The sequence below is a fragment of the Natator depressus genome, chromosome 15 (genome assembly GCF_965152275.1).
Source record: "Natator depressus isolate rNatDep1 chromosome 15, rNatDep2.hap1, whole genome shotgun sequence".
NCBI lineage: Eukaryota > Metazoa > Chordata > Testudines > Cheloniidae > Natator > Natator depressus.
The window spans coordinates 13,372,493-13,388,514 of NC_134248.1; the positions used below are offsets into that span (position 1 = coordinate 13,372,493).

Below are 16,022 nucleotides of genomic sequence, written 5' to 3' on the forward strand. Positions count from 1 at the left end.
ATTAATCCACCCCAATGAGAGGCAGTAGCTATGTTGATAGGGGAAATCCTCCTGTCAACATAGTGCTGTCTAGTGTGGGGGCTAAATTGGTATAATCTACGTTGCTCAGGGGTATGTGTTTTTCACACCCCTGAGCGATGTGGTTACACCAACATAAGGTTGTCATGTAGATCAGGGCTTAGTCTCAAAATACTTTTCCTTCCCCATTTGGAAATCGCTCAGCCCCTCCTGCACAGTGGGACCCGCAACACTAATGCGCCCAAATATCTGAAATGTAGGCCTTTAGCTAGTGAGGGACTGGGGGCTTGTACAATCATAGAACTGGAAGGGACCTCGAGAGGTCATCGAGTCCAGTCCCATGCATTCAAAGCGGGACTAAGTATTCTCTAGACCATCCCTGACAGGTGTTTGTCCAACCTGCTCTTAAAAATCCCCAATGATGGAGATTCTACAACCTCCCTAGGCAATTTATTCCAGTGCTTAACCACTCTGACAGTTTAGGAAAAACTTCCTAATGTCCAACCTAAACTGCCCTTGCTGCAATTTAAACCCATTGCTTCTTGTCCTATCCTCAGAGGTTGAGAAGAACAATTTGTCTCCCGCTTCCTTGTAACAACCTTTTATGTACTTGAAAACTTATGTCCCTTCTCAGTCTTCTCTTCTCCAGACTAAATATTGAGTGCCATTGTGGACTGAGCTGCTGAGTTGCTGTGAGTGTCAGACAGGTCCACTGAGGATGAGTCAAGGAAGGAAAGGGAGCCCTACCAATACTGCAGCTCACATGTCTACAGGTTAAAGGGGTGATTCAGTGTTTGTAAAAAAAGATACTATTTTTCCCCCTCTGTAAATCGTGGAAGGGCCATGATTAAAGTATTGTTAGTAAGATGCTGTTCTTTCCTCTTGGGCAGGAGGACCACTGAGATGTGGTGTTGGAGAAGGGAGTGAAACATGCAGAAAAACCCACACAGGATTAGTTTTGCTTAGAGGGACACTTTCCCTTTTTAATTCAAGTTTTTAGAAGCTGTTTCATATGCTCCCTCAGTTCTGGGGGAACTTGAGGGATGCTCAGATCCTTGACATTCAGGATTAGCTCATGCGCTTGCTGGAAGAGCTCCTTCCCCACAGCTTCCTCCACCCGGCTGCGCCACTCTGCCAGCTTGGGCCGGTTCTCAAAGATGTCACAGCCACTTCCTACAGGCTGCAAAGACAGAAGCAAAAAACAGTAGCACAACTTCCATGCGAACAGTCCAAACCAGAATCCATTTAGAGGGATGGGACCAAAAAGCCATTTGGAATTAAAAACAAATATCAGTTGGATCAAGTAAGATCTGGAAGATTTGAGGGTTTGATTTCAGCTCATTTCAAGTTCTCCATTTCTAGGAGACTAGAGTAGTATCTGAGGATACCTGTAACAGCTACATGGGGACACAGAGAGATAGCAATGTGGTCTTCCCCTTCTGCCCCCTACCCCAACATTAACAGGAAAGGCATTCTTGAGTTTTCATTGGAAACACTTCATTGTTTGGGTTTAAAAATCCCTCTGCAGAGTTTGCAACCCAAAACTTAGAGTCATGCTAACACATGAAAGCCAGAACGTGAAGAGACTAGTATGTCACTCCGCTGGGCAATGAAAATAGACAAGACAAACTGACAGCACAAGTGTCAATAAGTATGTTACAAACACTATCTCAAGAGATAATCAATTTTATAATGAAAAGTAAAGTAGATTCACACCAGCCAATTAAAAGGAGACTCCTGCAATACAAAAGCAGGTACATCATTCTTAAGGATACATACAATGGTACTTCAGTTGTGTGAATGCGTTTAGGGATACAGAGGAAGTCCTCGCTCTAATATATAGAAATGTTTTCTTTCTAAGTTTAGACTGTATGCTCAGCACTTCAAGGAAAATTAAACAAACAAACAAAACCCTCACAACTCTGACCCCCAGACTTTTCCCTGTGGAATTCCCAGTCTGAGGAAGGGAAACCATGCACTTCTCAATCAGTTTAAAACACAGGTAGTTTTTCCACAGTGCTGAGCATTTCCAGGTACACTCACCCTAGAATAAGTTTTAGTAACTTAGGACCTTTCAGCTAGTCTACTGATTTCCACTGATTTCTGCCAGAGGACCAGTAATCAGAACAGGGTTGAAGTTCTTTGTTCAAAATATTTTTCATTTCCATAGGAAGTGTCACTTCAACGCTTTCAGTTTTATCGAAAAAGTTTGAAAGACAAACTGGCAAAGAGAACTCTTATTTGAGATATTTTTGCAGGACCTGAAAGCCATGTGCCAGCTCACTCTCCCAGCAACCCAGCTTGCTTTGTCTGAAGTCTGGTTGGCAACTGGAACCAGTAGGACCAACACTCACCTGCATGAGCTCCACAACAGCCATCAGGTCTGCCAGGGAGATCTCGTTGCCCACAATGAAGGGCTTGTCCTGCAGGAACTTCTCCTCAAACTGCTTCAGAGCAGAATTCAGTTCCTCGACATTCTCCTCTAGCGTCTCTGGAGAAAATGGCTGCCCTAGAATGAGAGGCACCAGTACCTACCAGAGAGAGGAAAATGCAGCTCTAACATGTTACCTGCCAACTTTTAGTCCATCCACCATGCAGCCTTGGCACCCTGAACCACTCTAAGTATCCCTCATTAGTTTATAATGGAGTGGGCTGAGTTAACTGGTACTGGAAACCCCCTCTGCTAGGCTGGCTAGCATAAAAACCCATTGCATCATATTTGTCCAATTCAGGCAGTCTTGTTCAGATTCTCCTCTTTGGAGACATTTGCCTTTAAAAAAAACAACAACAACATTTCACACCAACTGCAATCACAGCCCCTTGTTTCAAGAGGAGAGGCCTGTCTCTGCAGAGACAAGCGTACAGTTATGCCTAGTCAGTCAGAAAGCAGGAGGAAAGTGGTCAGTGTCTGGCACCATCTCACCCTTGCCAGATCAGTTACATTTACTTACTACTCTGGACTGAGTACAGTGGAGACAATGTTCCCGCAGATTCAATCTTGGGAAGAATTGGGGCTAGAATATAAAGGAATCTTTCAGCAGGAGTAAGCGGGTCCATTACAATCCATCAGGAAGAGTGCTGGCTCACCAGGGATGCCAATGCAACTCAAGTTCCAGTTTGGTTTCCAAATATCAGCTGGTCTGTGTCTTTGGCTAGTGAGGCACAACATCCAGAAACAGTCCCAGTCATCCGTACAAGAAACTCCAAGCAAACAGCATGTCTGGCATTTTCTAGCTTTTGAGCACTGAACTTTGCAACCTCAGTGCTCTTTTAATGTCATTTTTGGGATGTAAGAGATCTACACTACCCTGGCAAGGTACCAGCCTGGTAAGATAGTGACACTCTACATTAAGGTCATTCTGAGTACGCCCCCCGAATCCCTTGCCGCACACATACTTTATAGGAAATAGGGATGCTATGGAGAGGGGAGGTTGAATGCATTCTACATGCTACAGCACTAGCAGGTGCTAGCAGTCAGTTCTCATGTTATCGAATATCTTTACCTTGGTTATGAAAATTTTGCACCCTTTCTCCCGAATGGTAGCGTGCTGCCAGGACAAGTACTCGTCAACCCGGGCCCGTTTCTGCAGGTCTGAAGGGTACCAGTGATCAGGGGTGTTGAATTTTCGGCTCAGATAGAGAAGGATTGCAATGCTGCCCAGATAGTAACAGGGAACAATGGACAGGTGAATTAAGAGGTTATTGTCTCCCCTCTTCCCCCCACATCTCAGAATACTCTTACTACCAATAGCTAGGTCAGTGAGTTAATACTGACAGACCCAAGAATCTCCCCATAGTCCCTAATAACCAGTCATGTTCTGTAACATGAGAGTTACAATTCAGACTTCTCTCCCTGCCCCCCTTTCCCTCACTAGAAATGTATATACCATCGCAACATCTACTTCCTAGCACGGCTTGAAGTCTTGGGTACTTTTCACAAAAGAAATGGTTAGAAACTGAACATTTTTAGGGTTTTTTTAAGTTTTGCTTTTCAAGATGAATTCATTTTGAGTTGTTTCGGTGAAATGAATATTTTAGTTTTAAAAAAGCATTTGGAGTTTCTGCAGTCCAATTCCAGCACTTCCCGGTGGGGGAGGGTGGGGAGGAAGGGAGAGAGAAAGCGAAAAAAAAAAAAATCCACTCTCACTTTCGCTTCCCCAACCTTCTTCCAGAAAAGCGAGAAGAAGTGGATTTCCTCTTCTCCTTCCTCCACACTTTAAAAAAACCAAACAAACAAACCTGCCCTGTGATACTTTATCCAGCGGCTGGGGGGGTGGGGTGGGGGGGGAAGGGAGGTCAGCCATCCAACCCCACTACCGCCTGTATTTTCAGTTGCAACTTGAACCACTAGAGCAATTTATACAATTTACACTGGACCACATACCCATGATGGGAAAGCTTCACATTACCAGACCTGTAGACATCCTCAAGCTAGCCCATCCTGCACAGACAATCAGCGACTCACCAGATCCATGGAACTTTGCAAGCATTGAGCCTGCAGGCAGCTTAGCTGCAACATCACCCGATGCAAGTGGCTGGGCTGGGCCAAAGGTTGTCCTCATCTCCTTGTCTTCAAAGATGGATGTACAATTGCAGCAAGGCATAAGGGACAGAAGGAATGGGGAAAATATAGGACTGGAAGAGGCATAGATGAATGGGGCTGATAAATAGGGAGAAAAGAGAAAGGACATGAATGCAGAAAAGACCAAAAAACCAGCATATAAAAGACAGATAAGCCAAGGCATGGAGAGAGAGAGAGAGAGAGAAGAGATGAGCAAGTAATAAGGTGGAACACTGAGCAGGGGACATAGCAGGCAGATGCTAAGTGTTGTGATGTTAGACCGTGCATCAGAGAGTTGCATTTGTTTCAACCTTACCTCTCTGCTAAGGTGAAGGCTCCATCCTTTATCGCTGGTACTTTCTTCAGCGCATTCACCTTGCCAAAGTCTTCACTATGGTTATGCCCTAAAAAGATTTAGGAGGCGATTAAGGAGGTGGTAGCGGTGACGGCATGCAAGGAAGATTCAGTGACTAGAAGGAAACAACCCGGCAAAGTTTAAATTTAGCACCCAAATCAAGCTAGATTATTTACCCATTAGTGAGGATCAGCAGATCCCTGGGAATATTTGACCATGACATCTCAACTTTGACCACATAAGGAAAATTCCTGTTTATTTTCCTAAGAGAGCAAGTGGGCAACAGAGCTCCATAACAGATATAGATTTTGCCTGATGCTATCTTCCCTGTTCATCAGCTTAGCATTCCTGTCTCTCTCCTGTTCATTGTCTGCATGTTCAGTGTTCTGACATTTGTTAATAGGCTTGTAAGGCTCAATTTATGCTGGTAATCTTGTCAGCTCGGGCCTGCTTCATATCAGATATCTGCTGCTAGAGTGTCCCAAGACCCCTATCAGGATCCCTGTGCAAGGCACTTTACATAGGCAGAGTGACAGCCCCAGAGGGCATGCAGTCTAATTTTAAGATGAGAAATAACAAATGGGTGTAACCGAAAGAGGGAAGCAGGACAAGGGTAACAGTGATAAAGTGAAAAGAAAAGGAGTACTTGTGGCACCTTAGAGACTAACCAATGTATTTGAGCATAAGCTTTCGTGATAAAGTGACAGTTACATAGGTCTAACTGGAGCACAGCTCAGTTCAGATGCAATTAGTTTTTCAGGCCCTGCTAGCATGAGGCGGGATTTCAATCATGCTTTTGAAACATGAAAATGCAATATTGTATAGCTGAGTGCTGTGACACTTTTACCAAACCCCTCAAAGCTGCTGTTGGAGTTCAGGGTATTTTCGGTCAGTTATATGCATTATAGTTTGTACTCAGACATCAGTTGCTTTCGATTATCAAATGGAACTGCCACCATTAGTTTATTGCAGGAATAACTTGCATCAGGCAGGGAGGGGAGAGAAAGGCATGCTTTCAGGTCTGAGATAGGTAATAGACATAGGCATGGGTTTGCATTCTCATGACAATTCTTCAGAGTTCAAATACAAGGCAGAAGGAAAGGGATGAGCTTTATAGCCTGAAATGAAAAATATTTACCTGAAGTCTGAGTGCTCTTCACATCAGGGCCCAATCCTGAGAACTCTTCCATGCACAATTAGTGCTTGCCTACCTGGCTAGACTCACACAAGTCATCCACTGAAGTGTTTGCAAGATTGGGCCCTTTGTTTTCAAGCTCCTCTAACCAACTTGCACAAGTGAACCTCGGAGAGCTAAGTGATGCAACTCTCAAGTCTTTTGTACTAACATTCTGGCAGCCGATTCCCAGATAATGCAGAACCTTCTGGGAATTGGTTTAGTTTTCTGATACTTGAATAGTCACGAATGAGGCTTGCCATCTTCAACCAGTGAAGTGGTTCCATTTCGAACACAGCCTCATTTGGCAACCTTCCAAAAAGGATATGAAGATTTTTCCATGTTTCTCTCTGCTGCGCTCTAGAAATGCCTGGAGAATTCCAGGCCTAGACTTCACTCAGGCCACACAAGCCATTGGGGGGCGATTCCTGTTCTGTCCAGTCCTCATCCTTTGCATCTATTTCCCTGAAGCTGCCCAGAATGTTAGAGAAGTAAGAATGCTTCAGAGGACTTGTTCCAGCCAGCCTCCGGAGCTATGGAAATTCACTTCCAAAGCACCACCTCTGAAATGCCGACCATCCTTAGGCTTCAGAATGAGGCTTCCAATGGTTCCTGAACTCTGCTTTGCAATTAGTGGTTTTGCTGTTATCACACAGATTAAATGGGTCTGGTTTTAGTTTGATGTGTGAGATTTATGCATGCAGCGCCAACACTTAATAGAAGACTGGCTTTTATTTTATTTTTTAAATATAGCTTAGCCTGTATATTGTGCTTTTTAGCCAGGGTTTGGTCTTTACATATTAAGCAGGATCTGTTGCGATGAGCTAACAGGCAATTGCCACTTTATAAAAGAGCTCTGAGGCATGGGTGTAGTTGTGGGGTAAGGGGGGGGGGAGTGTTGCCCCCCCAAACTGCAAGCCTTGGGCAAGCGTGGAATCCCCACCCACACATGGCCCCATTTGCCTGCTGAAGCTCCCCCCCCCCGCAATATAGACATCAAACTACACCTATGCTCTGAGGCCTTATTTAAGGTATCACCTAACAATGGTGGCTCTTCCAGGGAAGCAGAGCATCCACTTGTTTCCAGTGGTCCAAATTCAGACCTTGGGCTGAACTTTGCGCCCTCCTCAGGGTGCCTTCCATGCTCAGCAACTCTGTCAGGATTTGAGAGTAGGGCTTGAAGCAAGGGTGCAGATTGGGACTGAAGATTTTACTACACCCTTCACCTGCTGCCCCATATCCCATATGTCTGTCTGCATGCTGAGGCAGCGTAGGGGCCCATGGTTTGTCTGTATAAAAGGCTATAATAACCCTGATTTTGCACCATGAATGGATGCCTGTGTCCATGCTGGTACCACTTAGGACCTGAACATAACCAAATGTATTTAACTTATCAGCATTTCCATAGGAATCCAGGAGGTTAGTGCAGTCAGAGATACAATACACTTTAGAATCCCTGTAGGGAGAGCAAACGTAGCAGTGATTCTCTGTTGTAGTCATAAGCAACATGTAGGCTTTGGTAAAGCCTAGTATTGCTACTGTATAGCATAGAGCATTTGGAGCTTGCGATTTTGTTGAAATCTCTTTCGGTCAGTCCAATGACAACGGAGTCAGTTTTTCACCCTTCTCAGTAAGTTCATTGGCTTGTCTCCCCCTGCCCCATATTTTAGTGGCTCATGGTGGTCAGTACTGAAAAGGAAAGGAGCCCAAACGTGTGTGTGTTTAATACGTTAAATATTCTTTTAAACTGACAATGCCTCCTTCCCCACGGTACCTTGAATAATCTTATTAATCTCCCCCCACCAAAGTCTCTAGAAAGGCAAATGTCAAGCAAGAGCAAGGCAGAGAGAGAGGAGAGAATATGGAGCAGAACTCTTCATTATTAGTAGGCTTTATTGCAAACTCAGGCTTCCCCACTGAATGAATTGAAGCAAACATGAGACTTCTTGGGGAGAGCAGCTGTGCTGCGAAACACTAGAGTTTGCCATACACTGAAAGGGGAGGTTTCAGAGTAGCAGCTGTGTTAGTCTGTATTCGCAAAAAGAAAAGGAGTACTTGTGGCATCTTAGAGACTAACCAATTTATTTGAGCATAAGCTTTCGTGAGCTACAACTCACTTCATCGGATGTCACTTAACCTTTCAGTGAAGTAGTTAGATGAAAACTGGTGGATTAACTGGTGCCAGGCTGCACTGGGTTATATCAGTGAGCACTGGGAAAGGAAAGAGTAACTGCAGAGTGCTTGCTCAAGAACCTGCATTTCTCCTTCCTGCTGTTACTGTAAGAGGGACCTAGAGCAAGAGCTGCAGTGTGTTGCAACAGCAACCCAAGTGAATCTTAGGCATTTTTAACATGCCCATGACTGCAGTCTCAAGATCACCCCAGGATACAAAGCCTAAATCTGACATTATGCCGTATTAGCAGCCAGGGGGATGAGGGGAGTAGCTTGTAGGTTAGTAATTACAGACAGTTTCTCTTTTCTGGTTTATTCCAGCCAGGCTTAAAATACATTTTATGTCATAAGATGGATGGCAAGGGAGCATCCCTGCTGTATCCGCTCACGTTCACCTCAGCAATAGGGCTGCAGCAGGAGCCAGAGAGGCATAAAAGCTCTGCGGAATGTAGGGCAGAAACCAGCACGGGGTCCGAGACACAGCACCCAGCAGCTGCTGCAAGGTCAGCATAGACCCATTAAGCCCACATAACTTTGACAGATTCTTCTGTGTGTGTCATAGCTCAGCAAGCTCCCAGCTGGGGCTGCCTGAACTCAGCCAAAATGGGTTTTTCATAGGCACAGTAAAACCCCAGGAGTCCTGTTTGCAGAGAAGGGCATCCTATTACATGTCCCTAGTTCACACTTCCCTTGATGAACTATCGCCTTTTGGTACCAAAGACATTCAGCAGGCACAGCTTTGACTTCAGGACAGCAGACTTCTGTGGTAAAGAACTGGCTGAGCCTCTCCAGAACCAGCTGGGGCAGTTCCAGCTACCAGCATCAGCATGACAACATAGCTACTGCCTGGGAGGCAGGTTGTCAAACATGAGCAACTAAATGAGACTCATAAATCCCCCACTGCTGTGTTTATGCCACCCCTCTCCCCCACATGCTATTTTGTTGCTTCAGACTAGCAGTGCATCCCCCACCACCACAGAACGCATCTTGTGCCCCATAGTAGCAGGGTATGGAAGGGAACCTCCAGAACTTTAGAGGATGTAGCTGGGAGTACTTGGACTACTTTAGACTCGGAGCAGAACTTCCAGTGTCTGCCTCCAGATAGGAAGAGACTTGATCTAGAGTGAGCATTTTGTATGTAGTTAGGTGTGCTCTGAGAATGCTCACAGGATCAGCCTCAATAGGCAGGGCAATGCCAGCTTTCACCTGGCATGAGGATCCCACTGGTGCTTAGACATGAGATAGGCATTCAGGCACCTGCCTGAGGCAACAGTAGGTATACCCAGAGGCAGAAACTTAAGGACCTAGGAAATCTTTTACAGTAACAATTTAGGCACGGAGGAATTTGAGACACCTCTAGAGTGAGGTGGCAGCTGAGCAGGGGTTTTGATGATCGCCTTGGTGCCTTAACTTTGGCCTTAGGTGCCTCAGAAGTGGCAGTTATGTGCCCAAGTGTGTGAGGCATAGGGGCTAAGGAAGCGAAGAAAGATCAGAGTCACAGAAGCGGGCTGGGCATAATGCTCTCACTTAAACAGGGAATAATGGAGAGCTCTCCTTAGCAGTGCCAACATTCTGGGTAACACAGTTTAATTGAGAGAGGAGTTGCTGTTCTTTGTAGATGGAATATCCATCTGGGATGAATGAAGCAATTAAGTGCGTATTGATAAATGAAGGACGAGGAAGAGGAGAGAAAACACAAGTCATGATGAAAAGTCTAAAATCCCTGCTCCCCTTTCAAAGTTTTAAGGCTTTTGAAAGGTGAGCCTGCAAAGGAGGTTTTTAAAAAGAGCTGTGCCTTTTTTGTTCTTTATGGTGGATAACAACCCACAAAGGCTCTTTCCCTCCCTTCATTATTTGTAACATGGCCTCCTGTTTTTTTGTTTTTTTTTAAAATTCGTAAAGCATCATGAACATCAAGGCTAAATGACCTCCTGGAAGACTCAGAGGATGGTTGTTATGAACTTGAACCAAAGGGCCCACAGCATTTAGTTTTGAAACAAAAGAGTCATTTATCCAGAGTGAAGGAGTACTTGTGGCACCTTAGCACCATATATGCTCAAATAAATTGGTTAGTCTCTAGGGTGCCACAAGTCCTCCTTTTCTTTTTGTGAATACAGACTAACACGGCTGCTACTCTGAAACCATTTATCCAGAGTGTTAGTCATTGACATTAGATAGGTATTAACAAGATTCAGAGTAGGAGCCGTGTTAGTCTGTATTCGCAAAAAGAAAAGGAGGACTTGTGGCACCTTAGAGACTAACAAATTTATTTGAGCATAAGCTTTCGTGAGCTACAGCTCACTTCATCGGATGCATGTAGCTCACGAAAGCTTATGCTCAAATAAATTTGTTAGTCTCCTTTTCTTTTTGTATTAAAAAGAGACAGACATCAACCAATAGCCAAATTTAAAGCAGTTTGATGAAAACCCCTTCCTTTCCCAATTACTCGGCTTTCACTCTTGTGCGGTCACCCTCCACTAGCTCCCCAGTCACCACAAGCCTTACATCTACTCTACAAAAGATTCCTCCTTGCTGCTTGCTGACAGGGGATGTTGGCAACATGCACACTTGAACTGGTAAGCAACATGGCTGTGCTGGTAGTGGAACTGAGGACTAAACACGTTCAGCACCATGTCAAACACCCCCTGAGCGCAGCAAGTTTCAGCGCTGTGACATGGCAGTGTAGACAGTGCACCAGCGCTGGGTGCCGCACTCCCCTGGTGGAGGTGGTTTTTTCCGCTGGTGCCACGACTACACAGCCACATTAGAGCACTTTCATGTTGCTAGTGAAGACATGCCCTCAGTCTCTCTAGTCCTTCTAGTACCTCAGTTTTAGGGACTGTGCAAGAATCTGCTTCAGGGTCATAATAGGGAGACAAAACTCAAGACTTTTTTAGTGTTAAAGATGACACGAGCGCCAAGGTTTAGACCTAGATCAGCAAGTCTGAATTACAGGAAGCTGGAGACAACTCAGCCTAGGCAGGACTTTTCAGAAAGCATTTCTGCTCAGTGCTTTGGTCTAGTCATGTCATCGTATAGGAGGAACATATTTAGTGGAGCATGGAAACAGCATGACTACTGCTAGTAGCAGCCTGCACATGTGTGTGACAGCAAGAGCATGGCCCTGGCCCCATTCCTTCACTTAACAATGCTCATCAACTGGTAGTATGCTTAACTGTTAAAAATCAGAGACTGGGTATAACCTTGCACCTCCCAAATGTGAGCCTGACAATTAAAAACAGCCAAGATGTGCAACTATTACAACAGTGGCCCAAAGTGAAAGTACAACAGCAGAAAAAGGAGCTTAAAGAGCTGGGGCTACATTTCTTTCATGCATCTAGTTTCCTAAATAAGATTTCCACTGTCAACTGGAGGTCAGTAATGAAGAATAAGGCAAAAATCCCTGTGTGAAGAGACAGAGATACATTAGGGTTTAGAGCAAGGGAATCAGTTGCACCTGAGAAGTGTAACATGCAGATAGTCTGCACAGATCAGTTCTCCTAAGAGCAAATGTTCTCCCTTATGATGTTATTGCTGGACCCCCCTAGCAGAGTAATGAGAGAACACACACACAGTCCATCCCCCAGGTACAGGTGCCTTTCACTCACCTTTTAGCAGATCCACATGCTTGAACTCAAATGGGATGTTGTTTTTTTTGGCAAATATAAAGAGGGCTCGGCAGGGCTGGGAGAGGAGATCCAGAAAAAGCTCTACCACCATTCTGGCAGCTGGGATTCAGTGAGAGAGAAACCCTACAGCAGAAGAGCCTCTCACAGCAACTCAGCCTGCAGCAGGTGACCTAGAGGCAGGACTGAGAATAACTTCTGCATACCTCTGCTAAGAGCCTTTAGTAAGCAACTCAGCCAGTGCTGCTAGTTACTTTGGACCAATCAGGAGACTGCAGGGCTCATTCAGGCTGGAAACACCCCAGTGCAAATTTCCTAGCCATGGGAACAAAGGTTGAGAGATGAGGGAGGCAAAAAGTAGATAAAGATTGACTTGGATTTATGAAAGGCATCTTGTCCTCTTATTTATAATGAGGAATAATTTAAAGCAGCTCAATAAACAAAACAGTAGAACTGAAGTAAAGCTATCATGAGCACTGGGTCCTTTCTGACCTCAGCCCATCAGTACTGAGACTGTCTGCAGTTCATGGCAGGGACCATGGGCAACAGTCTCAAAGACAGCTATGTGATGTAGGTGCCTAAATCCTATTTTCAAAAGTGACTCAGACACTTATGAGCCTAAGTCTCATACAGAGTCAACTCTGATTTGCAAATTGGACTTAGGGCAGTTTTGAAAATTTGACCCCTTGACACATTGTCTTGTGCCTAGCACTGTCAGTGCTTTATGGGATGAGCCCACCCTGTTTTCATTTAATGGGAGAAAACCTTTTAAAACACTGATCCCAGCTTGAATCATCACTGGATGGATAGCAAGAGAATTTATATCATGCTGCTGCACACACAGTGTATTCAGGTCTAAGTCTCTAATCCTGCACTGAGTTCCATGGGGCCAGAATCCTCCACCCACTCAGAGTTCATTGCATGATGGGGGTCTAAATGCTTAACTGCTTTAGTGAAGGAATCTCCCACACTGAATGATGCTGAAAAACAACTACATGACACTGACCTCTGTAATGTGCTTTGAGATCACAGGATGAAAAGCGCTACGTGAGAGCTAGGTACTATATGACTTTTTTCTATATAGGTTTTTATCCACAAATCAGCTGTATTATGTTACAGATTTTAAGTGCCAGATAGTAGGTATAAAAGTGTAACAATCACTCCTGCACAGAACCCTGTCAGGAAACATTCTGGTTTATATGTATGGAAACTGGGTTAGTTTAAGCTGCTGACCACAAATTATCTTGAGGATTCTACCTTGAGCAGGCCAATGAGGTAGAAAATTTAAGTGAATTTCACAACATTTTCTCTCCCCCACCCCAGTCATGCCCACTGACATTTTAACAGACTTGAGCTCCAATCCCACTGCTTGCATGCAGTTTATTGCAGAATTGGGTCCCTAGGCAGAACTTGACAGAAGTTCATTAATTCAAGTACAATGCACATTAGCTAAGTAAGGTATCACATCGCTTTATTCCACAGGGGCCTGTTTCACTGAATTACTCCCCCCCCCATTTTATCTTTATTTTAGCATTATGATTTTTTCTAATTGAAATTGATGACATAGGGCCTGTGCCTGCACATGCTATTGCTTTCCAAGTACAACAAGGTACGTTTCCAGCATGGTGCACACGTTCCTTTAATTGGCGTGGAAGCTCCCCCTCACAATACCTTGACATTTTAACTCTAAAATTGAACCATCTTTACAGATTCTTCTTAGCTTAACAAGTTCTGCTAAAGCTGTGCCAGGTCATTTGAAAGGACAGCCAACACCTGCAAGCACGAAGTGACAGGATCAGCCTTCAAATGGAAAAGCATTCTGCCCAAACAATTGCAACATCCCTGCAACAGCAAACAAAGTGGGAGACTTTGGCTCTTGTTTCATCAGCACTGGCTGTTTACAAAAAAAAAAATTAAACCAAGGCCAACTGTTTTATTATGATTTCAAAGAACACCGCTTATTGGGAGGATGTAGAGATAGGTGCCCATGCCCTGTTCATACAAGAGAACAGCTGAGCACTTGGAGGTCTACATGCTTTTTCTTTACCATGACTGTGACTTCAATAGTTGGCCTTATGAAGTGCGTTATAGGAAATAGCTGCTGTGCAGAGAGGGGGGTGAGGCAGGGTGGGTATCAGCATGGAGGATGAAAGATGGCTTTAGCATTATGCAGGTGCGATAAAAGGTATTGTATTCCCCCCTTCTTCTACAAAACTAGACCCCCCCCCCAATCAATTCAAGATAATTTAGTCACCCATCTTCACCACCCCCCAAAAAGCCCTATCCTTCACTTGCCTCCTTCACAGCCCCCCCGCCCCCAATCCACTTTCTGGAAGCTTTCCAGTGCTGCCTTCCCCCATCCCACCAATGCTTGATGTTACTTTCACAAACTTAGCTTACCATTAACTTTAAAAAAAATTCAAACACTAAACTCACGCAACTGACATACAGAAGGCTACATGATCATTAAATATAGTTTTGAAATCCCCAGTTGTACTGTGTCTAACTTAAATTGCAAGCTCAAGGAGCAGGAACTTTTGTTTGAAAAGCATCATGCCCACCTCTGCCACTCTAAACATAATATGGGGCAGTTGAAATGTGTCAATAAAAGGTTTAGAGCTAGCCCTGCCCTTGTGGGCAATCACATTAACGGTGTGTGTGTGTTCATGTTACAAGTGGTTTTATAATGTAAACAGTAGAGCTGCCAAGCGATTAAAAAAATTAATTGCAGTGTTAAACAATAATAGAATACCATTTATTTAAATAGTTTTGGATGTTTTCTACATTTTCAAATATATTGATTTCAATTACAACACAGAATAGAAAGTGTACAGTACTCACTTTATATTTATTTTTGATTACAAGTATTTGCACTGTAAAAAAAACAAGATAGTATTTTTCAATTCACTTAAGTACTGTAGTGCAATCTCTATCATGAAAGTTGAACTTACAAATGTAGAATTATGTATAAAAAACCCCTGCATTCAAAAATAAAACAATGTAAAACTTTAGAGCCTGCAAGTCCACTCAGCCAATCGCGCAGACAAACAAATTTGGTTACAATTTGCAGGAGATAATGCTGCCCGCTTCTTGTTTACAATGTCACCTGAAAGTGAGAACAGGAGTTCACATGGCACTGTTGTAGCTGGTGCCGCAAGATATTTACATGCCATATGCACTAAAGATTCATATGTCCCTTAATGCTTCAACCACCATTCCAGAGCACATGCGTCCATACTGACGACGGGTTCTGCTTGATAATGATCCAAAGCAGAGTGGACCGACGTATGTTCATTTTCATCATCTGAGTCAGATGCCACTAGCAGAAGGTTGATTTTCTTTTTTGGTGGTTTGCGTTCTGTAATTTTGGTATCTGAGTGTTGCTCTTTTAAGTCTTCTGAAAGCACGGTCCACACCTCGTTCCTCTGATTTTGGATGGCACTTCAGATTCTTAAACCTTGGGTTGAGTGCTGTAGCTCTCTTTAGAAATATCACATTGGTACCTTCTTTGTGTTTTGCCAAATCTGCTATGAAAGTGTTCTTAAAACGAACGTGTGCTGGGTCATCATCCAAGACTGCTATAACATGAACTATATGGCAGAATGCAGGTAAAACAGAACAGGAGACAAAATTCTCCCCCAAGGAGTTCGGTCACAAATGTAATTAATGCATTATTTTTTTAACAGGTTTCAGAGTAACAGCCGTGTTAGTCTGTATTCGTAAAAAGAAAAAAGAAAAGGAGTACTTGTGGCACCTTAGAGACTAACCAGTTTATTTGAGCATGAGCTTTCGTGAGCTACAGCTCACTATGCATCCGATGAAGTGAGCTGTAGCTCACGAAAGCTCATGCTCAAATAAACTATTTTTTTAACGAACATCATCAGCATGGAAGCACGTCCTCTGGAATGGTGGCCGAAGCATGAAGGGGCATACGCATCGTGTTTAGCATATCTAACATGTAAATACCTTGCAACGCTGGCTACAAAAGTGCCATGTGAACGTCTGTTCTTATTTTCAGGTGACATTGTAAACAAGAAGCGGGCAGCATTATCTCTTGCAAATTTTAACCAAACTTGTTTGTCTGAGCGATTGGCTGAAGTAGGATTGAGTGGACTT

General features: G+C 44.0%; 1 protein-coding gene across 1 annotated transcript; it reads right to left on the reverse strand.

Moving 5' to 3' along the window:
* Positions 1–978: 978 nt before the first annotated feature.
* On the reverse strand, positions 979–12,118 carry LOC141999231 (glutathione S-transferase theta-1-like). Its single transcript, XM_074972432.1, has 5 exons — positions 11,889–12,118; positions 4,896–4,983; positions 3,522–3,672; positions 2,373–2,549; positions 979–1,198 (listed from the first exon to the last, which is right to left on the reverse strand). Exons 1-5 carry the CDS (start codon positions 11,998–12,000, stop codon positions 1,007–1,009), a joined length of 720 nt encoding a protein of 239 aa, XP_074828533.1. The 5' UTR covers positions 12,001–12,118; the 3' UTR covers positions 979–1,006.
* Positions 12,119–16,022: the final 3,904 nt, after the last annotated feature.